The sequence below is a fragment of the Mya arenaria genome, chromosome 6 (assembly GCF_026914265.1).
Source record: "Mya arenaria isolate MELC-2E11 chromosome 6, ASM2691426v1".
Classification (NCBI taxonomy): domain Eukaryota; kingdom Metazoa; phylum Mollusca; class Bivalvia; order Myida; family Myidae; genus Mya; species Mya arenaria.
The window spans coordinates 83,391,043-83,401,760 of NC_069127.1; the positions used below are offsets into that span (position 1 = coordinate 83,391,043).

At 35.0% G+C, this 10,718-nt stretch overlaps 1 protein-coding gene across 2 annotated transcripts; it reads left to right on the forward strand.

Moving 5' to 3' along the window:
• Positions 1-200: 200 nt before the first annotated feature.
• LOC128238532 (5'-nucleotidase domain-containing protein 1-like) lies at positions 201-10,361 on the forward strand. 2 transcript variants are annotated; one of them, XM_052954536.1, is made up of 12 exons: positions 201-334; positions 920-1,011; positions 1,612-1,683; positions 2,460-2,572; positions 3,011-3,099; positions 3,786-3,876; positions 5,993-6,167; positions 6,391-6,479; positions 7,048-7,172; positions 7,441-7,611; positions 7,905-8,079; positions 10,235-10,361. In XM_052954536.1, exons 1-12 carry the CDS (start codon positions 245-247, stop codon positions 10,345-10,347), a joined length of 1,395 nt encoding a protein of 464 aa, XP_052810496.1. In that variant the 5' UTR covers positions 201-244; the 3' UTR covers positions 10,348-10,361. The 2 variants fall into 2 exon arrangements, with proteins under 2 accessions (XP_052810496.1, XP_052810497.1); XM_052954537.1 differs by having other exon boundaries at positions 217-309.
• Positions 10,362-10,718: the final 357 nt, after the last annotated feature.

A 10,718-nucleotide genomic window follows, 5' to 3' on the forward strand; every position in this document is an offset into this window, starting at 1 on the left:
GTGCCTTGTATACACACGTGTAGTATTTGCTGTTGCAATCACACTAAAATACTCGTGTTTGATACGTTACCGTTTCAATTATTTGAACACCTGGGATCAAAAATAAATCCTACTCTAACAGATTATATTTGGAACGTTTTGGTGCTGTCGCGCAAAGAACGGCAATCCAGCCATAAAAAATGTTAACTGTCTGTTGACTGCTACCTTCATAGTGAATAAACAACAACAACGGAGGATTGCCGAGATGTCGAAGTTATGCCTTAAAGATTTTGATGCATACGGATTTGACCTCGACCACACACTTGCAAAGTACAACTTAGTGAACCAAATACAGGTTGACACTTGTCGTGTAAATTATTTTTCAACAATCTTCAGTGTACTATTTTCGGATAAAATTATTTCGGACGTACACACGTTTTGCCAAATAATAGTGAAAGGTGTTAAAACAGTTTCAAAACATATATAATTGGTAAAATCGGAATGAGGGATACCCAGCTAGCACGTATATGTATTGTATATGTTACTGCTCACAGTTGTGAGAACATTAAGGCCCTTCCTGTGTAGGAAAGTATTGTAAAGTCAACAAATAAACAGACTTGGTAAAATGGCCAGACTATTGCAAAATAAAATTTGCAAGTATAAATTCCATGGATAATCCCAAAATAGATCTCACTTTGTATTATCAAATTATTTGGATATTTTAACAGTTAATTTGGACATTTATTTTACGTAAATCTATACAGTATCCGGACATATCTAATGCCTGTTTGTACATTTGAATTTACATGTACTTAAATGTATGTTTGTATCACTGTGGAAAAGGCGCATGTACATAAACTTACATATACAGGCATAATGAATTTAATTTTAAAACAGTTTAATTCATGTTTGAAACCTTGCATGTTTTTCTTATTTGCAGCTAACATATAACAGTCTAGTCGACTTTCTTGTACACCAACGAGGGTATGACCCAGAGATCCGGACTGATGTTGGACTTCACAAGGATTTCATGTAAACTTTGCAATGTTTCAAAACACATTTGATAGTTTTAAAGCGGCACTCTCACAGATTGACAGATGTGACTTTTTTTTAGTTTTTGTCTTGGAATCAGCTTATTTTGGTATCAATGCCTTCTATTCAGGCCTATAAGATGATTCATAATAGAACAGATCTGAATTGTTTAAAAACTGCTGCAAAAAAATCATTTTTCTAAAAACATTTGTAATGCTTTTAGCCATATGTATTAATTTTTGAATGTAATTATGACAATCTGCGATTTGATCTTTTGTCAGCTGTCTTGTACCACTGGTTTTCTGACATTTACGTTAAATTTGGCTCATTCCAAGACAAAAATAAAAAAGTTGTCAAAACAGTCAATCTGTTAGAGGGCAGCTTTAAACAATAATTCACATAATAAGATCATCTGGAGTAGTCAAAGAGATTGTCAACTATTCAATCAGGATATGTTTAATGGCTAGAAGAATGATGATAGTATCCAAGTTATTTTACACTTCTTTAAAAATTGGGAGCAATTTTATTTAAAATTGCGTATTTATTTTATAACAATTTTTTTTAAAACATTCTAAATTATAATTATGTTTTTTATTCCAGTTGCAAGGGTTTATTTGTTGATACTGAACAAGGCAACATAATAAAGCTGTCTCATTCTGGGAAGATTCTAAGGTAGGATAATAAAGGAATTCAACAGATAGAAATTGGTAAAATAGGTAATATTAGTCTGTACCAGAAACTAGTGTTAAATTTTTATGATGAAGTTCTCCTGACCTACACCTACATCATGCAGGGTCCTCAATAAGATTTGGTTGAACCGTCACAAATAGTAAAGTAACCGACCGGCTTCTACTTATTCTACTTAAAATTCATTTAGTTTTCCAAAGTTTAACTGGCCCAATTGCCATTTTGGCCGGCGGCCGGTTCTTATTGAGAACACTGTACATGTATGCTTCTGTTTCGATTCTATAAATTCTCTTTGACTAATCAGTTTGGCTTCAGCTTGGTTTATGTTTTATCAAATTGTCCCTTTGTAAACATTTAAACGTTCAGTGAAAATAAGTTTCAAAGGTTTGAACAGGTCTTATTTTAGCTTATCAATGATCAGATATCAACTTAACATCACATGTGACCATGTGTCTGGACTATTTTTATTTCAAGCCTTAAGAAATTAGAGTATTTTTCATTTCTTAATAGTAACTTTAATATATCCTTTGGATAAGCTTAAACATGCATACCAACAGTCACTTTGTTCATACTAGTGCAATAAATTATTTTTTCCATTGTCTTGATCGTGCAAAAATATGTTTTTGTTGCAATTAAATTTGTCCTGTAAGGCTACTTTTTACTTCAGGCTTTGATCCTTGTCCTATATTTAAAAAAAATATATGATGTGCTGACAACTCTCTTTATAACTGATACAAAAGATGCTTACTTTTGACACTTAGGGGCAGTCATGGTATGGGTATGTTATCACAGGAAGAGCTGGTCTCAGCCTATGGTCCAAACCTCATATGGGAGCATTATGAGCATGCGAGGGAGGCAGTCAGAGCTAGAGCTGGTTTGTTGTTTCCTTGTTCTTTAATTCATCCTTCTACATAGAAATTTTGGTGAATCTGAACACTTCAAGACACATAAAGATGCGCTCGACACACGCACGCACGCACACACACTCACATGCAAGGACACACAAGCTCTTACACATCCTTCTGCTATCAAACAAGACCATAATACATCGTTTTTTGCTGATTTATCCCTGTAGTTTCCATTATAGGTTGATTGTACATCTTTGTTGACAATAACTGAACTAACCTTTGACAATGTCTTCTACAGCGTTTATATCAAGCTTTAGTTCCAAGTTAATTTTATGTACAATACTTTTATTTATTGTTCTCAGAATTAAATAACTCAATTTTGTATTTTAAGATTTGGTGAGGGTTAAAATAATGAAATGATGTTAATTAATCATTTTGTACTTGTTCTCAATTCTTTGATTCAGGAAATCAGAAGTTCGCATTTTGGGAGAATTATTTTGATGTTCCTGGAATTTTGGTAGCAGCCCAGGTTATTGACTACTTAGACAAAAAGGTATCTTGCATAAAGTGTTTTTTTTTCTGGGTGATAATTTACTTATAAAATTGTGTGCCTGTCTTTTGTTTGCAATGAAACAAATATCACACAATTTTGAAATGATTCTATCAAAATAACTAATAAATAAGAAATACAACTTTTATTTTATCCATTAAAGATACACTCTTACTCCCAGATAAGATTTACCACAATTATTAATATTGTTTTAATATTCAAAAAAAGATGAATGAATGTCGAAAACAATGGTTTGATTTGAAAGGAATAAGCATAAAACACGGTATTTCTACCTTATGAGACTATAGTAGATCACAGTAAATGTTTTAGCATTCACCAATCATTTAATATTTTGGCGTTTTCAGCTATTAAATACACGATACTAAACTTATTATCAGTAATTCATATTCTCCATAAATGAATTATTTAGTAAATAGTTAAAGGTTTATCAGTCGAAAATGATGTTTGCTATACATGTGTATGTATTGATTTTGAATAAGAGTGTCACTTTAGCAATAGGTTTAATCTCAAAACGTAAAATCCACTTCAAAACAAACCTTAATTCTGGAGCTATCAGTTTTCTTATCATTAGTCTAAGTCATTTGAAATTAAATTATGAAAAATAGCATCCCAGAAATCTCTCATATGTTACAAATATTGGCAACTTCCTTAATTGAAGTGAATTTCAGAATGGTGGTCCACTGCCCAGTTATCGAGAACTCATCTGGAAAGATCTCCTGGCAGCATTTGAGCACAACTACAGATTTCAGGCTTTTGAAGGTACGTCTGTAAGACCTTATTTTTCCCAGATCATATTCTTTTCACCTGGGAATAATAGGATCCTCTTCTTCACAGCTGGGAAAAATAAGATCTCATTTGTCACACATTTTGAACATTTATGTCACAGCTCCTGGAAAATTTGTCATCAAAGATGTTTTTTTATGTACCATGAAATCACATTCCTCACAGGTCAAAAATAGCATCATTTTTTTAACAATTTTTTTTTACAACCGAGTCACATTTGTCACAGATTGCTATTTCCAGTATTGCAGATATATTTTGTTGATATACATGTATGCGTATATATTTTAGTCATAAAGAATCGATTATGTTGTTGTCGTGTCTGTTGTTGTTGTTGCTGTTAGTTGGTTGCAGTTGAAGGCGCAGTGGAGGTTGTTTTAGAGATAGTTGTTTTTTATGCCCCCGAAGGTGGCATAAATCGCACCGTCCGTCCGTCTGTCCGTCCGGCTCAATAACTCGTGTCCAGGCTGTAACTTTCCCTTGTATGAACAGATTTTAAAATAACTTGCCACATGTGTTCGGCATACCAAGACGACGTGCATTCGGCATTCGTCACATACTGTGACAGCTCCTGTTTTTTTATGTTTTTGTTGTACGGGTATTAGTGGTATAAGTAGGAATAGTATTGGTTCTTGTTGGCACCATAATAGTTGGTGTATGCCTAGTAAAGGTGATGGCATTGTGTTTGTTGTCATGAGTTCTGTTGGCATAGACAGATGTACTGGAAAAAGTATTGCCAATGCTGTCAAGGGTTAAATTTCGGGCAAGCAATGAATACCGCAGTGCTAGAAGAGCTTTGGTTTAAAGATAGTTTTGTTCCGAGCTTGATTGATATGGTTGAGCATTTACGATAGTGTAGCAATTCACCCTCAGGGACACAATCCGACCAAGATAAATATAGGAAAAAAATAGTTTTAAGAATTGGTGGTGGTGTTGTTGTTATTGTTGTTGTAAGAATATGTTTTCTTGTTTTTGTATTATTATTATTATTTCTTTTATCATGCTATTATTATTATTATTGTTATTATTATTATTATTATTATTATTATTATTAGTTTTTATTTCTTTTTATTATTACATTTTGAATATCAAATTTATCCAACAGCAATGTCATCGACAACATCTGTGAAGAATATGATTCTCTTGCTTACCACCATTTTGGTCAATCATATATGTCGCAGTTTGAAACTGAAGAATAGGATCCTATTTTCCCCAGACCTGTGAAGAATATGATCTGGGAATAATAAAGCCCTACATACATCTGTTTATATTCACAATATAACAGTGTATATTTAATATGATGCGCTTGTCTATAAGTCTGTATAGTACGTACACATTTGTGTTTAGTCTTCCTAGTTTCGCACTTTTACAAGACCATCATGCTCCGACTAAGATCTAAAAAACAAAAACCTTGGTTCAGGTAACTCGACCCTATCTACGAAGTAGGCGCCGACCCTACCAATTTTATAAACCGTTGGTAAATAAATAAATAAATACGTTAGTTTGTGTTTCATTTGTAAATAAAATAAAAAAAAGCCTACTAACCCCACCTGTTTTTGAAAAGCATGTAACTCTTACCAAACCATTTATTTTGGCCTTAGTTAAGACGCTTAATCATGTCATCATTTATACAGTTTACGGTATTATCGAAATAGTATGACTGTTTTTTTGCGTTATATTCTTAGTGTTATCTTTAATTGCTGTTTATGTTAAAGCTGCACTCTCACAGATTGAACGTTTTGACAACTTTTTTTATTTTTTATCTTGGAACGAGCCATTTTTTGTAAAAATCCATGGAAACAAGTGATATAAGACTGCTGACAAAAAATTAAATCCCAGATTTTTATATTACAGTTGAAAAAATAGTAACGGTTTAAGCCATTAAACATTAATTTTCGAACGGAAATGTGCAAATCTGCGATCTGATCTTTTGTCAGCAATCTTTTATCATTGGTTTGCAGATATTTACGCAAAAACTTTCTCTTTCCAAGACAAAAAATAAAAAAGTTGTAAAAACGGTAAATCTGTGAGAGTGCAGCTTTAATTGTTTTTAATCAAAACGTAGTATTTGTAACTCTGACATATTTACATTAAGAGACGTCGGGGTATTTCTTCCCTGTCCTAAAGCAAACCCCTAGCAAGTACTACCAGCCGAGTAGCGAGGGTGTGAAGCAGTGGTTGTTGGACCTCAAACAGAACAACAAGTGTGTCTTTCTCACAACATCATCACATATAGACTATGCCAGCCTAACCGCCTCCACCATTTTAGGGTAATATATAAGCGGTCCTCACTTTGTGCTTGTCCCTGTATTATTGCTTTCTTTTAGTGCCAAACAAAATTCCTTCGAGACTACAGGAAAGCCAAGTCATGAAAACGCTGCACAGAGTTGGTTAGGATTAGTAGTTTTAATAAATATCAAGGTGTCTCTTCCGTAGAACGAGCTATTTCATGAGACCTGAGTGGCAGTTCGTGTTATGTGTTCGTTCTTTCAGGGAAGACTGGAAGTCATACTTTGATATAATTGTTACCAACGCCAGAAAACCAGGCTTCTTTCAGGACCAAAAACCATTCCTTTCTCTAGGTAAAAGTCCATATTTTAGTTTTGTTTACAAGATTAAACATAATTGATTTATTCTACAATGTCCAACGAACGTATTTTACTGTAGATAAAGGTCTAATTTAAGGAATGTTTTGCATGGTAACTCCTGCTGTGCATCCCTTGTTAATTGCCCTGGTGTCACAGTAGGAGTCGAATTTCTGAGTATTTGTTTAATCGCTCAGGGCCATTTAAAGTTGAACAAAATACACTACTAGTATCATATAAAGATGTTTTGTTCATTTATTCCTATAAGTCCGTGATTTGTTTAATTAAACCAGTACTAGCATGACACTGAGATCTGATAGACAGCATAGGGCAACAAGGATTGTGATCAATACACAGTTGTGTACTATACACGGGTTGGGGCGGGGGGGGGGGTGTGTCACTTAAAGAAGGCTTTAACTAGGCCTTTAATTGACAATGTTAACATGTATAATGTACGTGCAAGACATTAACAGACTCGATACATGTAAGTTACCCCAGCCAAGAGCGAAATTTTAAACCAGTGTTGAGCATATGACATAATCTGTATCTTTTGTTTAACATTCAGATGGTGTCAAAGAACACGAGGTTGTAGACTATAACAGTCTTCAGCAACATGGTGTTTATTCTAGTGGTAACCATAGTGATCTCGAGAAATTCATTTCCAAATTAACCGGAGCAGATAAACCAAAGGTACGTGTTTGTGCCAACTAAATTGATACAATTATGAACATAGCGTAATATTTGAAGGGTGATAAAAAACAACAACGATAAAACTAGAAGTGGAAGATAACGCTATTTCAAAACTTCCAGGGTCGCTATAGGTCAGAAATTATATATAACTAAATATATCAGCAATTTACCGGATTTTTTTCTGAAAAAAAACACGGTTAGGAATATACACATACTGTTGTTAAAATAACAAAAGAAACAAATACAAGGGATATGTTTGGTTATCCAGGTTGTATACTTTGGAGACAGCCTGTGTTCCGATGCATTTCCAGTCAAGACCCTGACTAACTGGGACCTGATTCTGGTGTTGGAGGAGATGGAAGCGGAGGGATACCATCCCCATGACAACACGCATCACTACTGGGAACCGGAGGAACGTGACAGGAAAATAGTTCGAAATGTACGATGATTTGCTCATAATTATTTACACGAGTCATTAATCGGCTTTAAGCATTCAATCCAAAATAAAAATGGCCTGACGGCGTTTTCGTCATGAGATTCACAGCACCTGTTGATATTTTGTTATAGGGTACAGTTTTACTAAGTATTATAAAGGACACTATTGACTATTAAGACATTTCTGAAATGCGTTGATTAGATTCCGTACAGTTGACTTGAAAATATATTCCACGAACACAGTTCAATATCTTATTTAAACGTGTTATCGACAATCACTCTGTGTTTTATTTACAGGTTAACCTGTGTGTGGACGAGGAAGAGGAGGCGTATCTGCTGTCGCAGCAGTGGGGATCGTTTTTCTACCACCCCGAGGCCGACCCCCTTCACGACCGACACATGAACACGTTCTGGGGGGAACTCATCACCAAGTACACCGACATCGCCATCCCCAGCATGGAGTACATTGCTGGTTAGATACATTTATTACTCCCAATAGCTGTTTCGTGTTCATAGTATCGTAATTTGCGTACTTGCTTCGTCTCCACCATACATTTGGAGGCATATTGTTTTTGCTCGATTTGTCCGAGCGTCTGCCTGTCTGTCTACGCAGGAGTCCCCTCCCTAAAACGAGGGATCTCTCCAAAAATTAACATAGCATACCGTTACAGTGTAATGAAAAGAACAACCGGAAGCCAGACAAGCACATTATTATTTAATCCATCAAATCTAACAGCATAAATTAACCTTTCTTTTGAATAAGAGCAACATCTTGCAATGCATCCATATCATCTTCATGAGTAAAGTTGTCAACATTTTCACGGCAGTCTTAGACGTTTTGGTGGGAGGCTAAGTGTTTCCGTCAGGATTGATCAAAGGCACGGTATTTATTTTCATAAAAAAGGCTCAAAGAAGCGGTCAATTTTCATAAAATATCTGAAAGCGCACCCGGTCAAATCCTAATAATTGTTCTGCAGTGATATTCATATGGATTAATATTGATTACTAAGAGTATTTTGCTTAAAAGCATCTGTATGAACCATTGAGAACGCAATATTTTTAAATCAGGTCTTTATAAAAAAAACCCATACTGCTTGTAAGAAAAAAACAACTCCTGATACAAATTCTTTGCCATACTATAAACCTCAATATATTTATATTCACCTTAATTGCATTTCCTATGGAATATTCATAAAATAATCATGTCTTCTACGGTGTAGCAAAATGTCTCCAATCTTCTTTATTGCAATGTCAATTTGTTTTCTCCCTAAAATGCATTTAAAATAAAGAAATTCAGAAAACTAAATATCAAAACCAATCAGAATTGCCTTAATACATGTGCTTTAAATGCATCAAATGCAGGAGCGAATCCTATTGTGGTATGGTCGAGATAGGGTACGTTGGTCACATTCAGCTCTGTTGTTTATTTCTTGGCTTTGGTTTATTATATATATGAAATGTTGTCATTGAAAGTAAATTGGCATTTAAAATCACTGCTCTTAATGAAAATAATCCCTAAATTAGAACTTGATGAAAAAAATCAGAAAATCCGGTCCTGACATAAAAGCGGCCTCGCCGAATTTTCCATTTTTTGACATCGTAGACACAAGGAAATTCCTGGTGCCTAGGACAAATCCAACTCCCAGCTGATTGTAAACGTTACAAAAACGCTTAGACACGCCACTTACATGATTCCACATCGGCGGCAATCAACTCGCGAAAATAGATTGCGACATCCAAGATACCCTCTCAAAGTAGATTGCGAAAAATGGCTTCCGGTCTCCTGATTTACTGATACCGATTCCGGGATGGGGAACATAATAATCTTAGTTCAAAATGCGGACCGAATATTTACGTTTATTTTGCAGCTTTGATTTGAGTTTCTTTTGATATTTTAATGTTGTTTTTACATGCATGTTTATACCAATAAGAAAAAGTTACCCCCAAAACATGGAATTCAGCAGAAATACCTGTCTTGCTAAGTAGGATTCCATCCTTGAAGTTTGGGGTCCTCGGTACCCCGTCAGTGTCGAGCGCTGCTTCCCACAAATATTCACGATATTGAGACAGTGCACTGCGAGTTTTACAACAAAACTCGGGTCAAGATCAAGGTCACGTTTACAGGTCAAAGGTCAAATGACTGTTGTATGACTATATTTCGTGTCTGATGTTCACTATAATGAGACAACGTGCAGTGCGAATGTTATACACAGCTCGGTCAAAGGTTATATGTCTACATTTCACGTCTGCTCTATATCTCTTGAACTGCTTGAATGATTTGAAATAACTTGCCACAAATGTTCATTTTGGGACGATGTGCAGGGGTTAGACATCTGCTTTTTGCAAAAAAAACAACTGTCTAATAACTGAGTGTATTCCATAGAAAAAAATGGGCAGCAAATTTACGAAAATCTCGAAAATCGTTTAAACGGTCATTTTCAGCCTTATTTCTTTTATTAGAAGGATACACCAAATTCAGAAAAGGCAATAATAAAATGCTTCTGTGAAGACGACTCTCGCAATATTTATATGTTAATCGAACGTTTTGGCTCAAGCTTTGCGATGACTTTTCATTTCATTTTTCTTTGTTTTGAATGTTTATAATATGTCTGACCTTTTATTGTCAGGTTTACCACTGGACCACCAGTTTGCCCGGTTTGACCACAGTGTTGATGGCAGCACAGACGGGTTCTCTCCCGCTAAACCGAAACCGTTACTACCACTTGTGCTGTCTGATTAAAGCGTTTTTTGAAATACGACTTGCTTATTATTATTTTAACTGCCGAGGGTTTCCAGTGTTCACAATTTCTCTTTTAAACGTGTTCAGGCGCATGGTTCTATTTTTGGTCGGAACTATTTTATTTTCCTTTGATATTCTTAGGTTATTTTTACTTATTAACAATTTGTTTAGATGTATATGGGAATTAATTAAAGCGATCCCTTATATTTAGTACCCATCATTCATGGTAGTCCGTATTCCACTCTTGTGACTTCATAACAAGTATCGTTGCGCGATGGGAAAATTACGTCAAAAAAACAAAATAGTGCGTCGTTAAAATGGCATTTATTATGAAAACATGAGGCTTTTAAGTGATCTAGCCAGTAATGTAC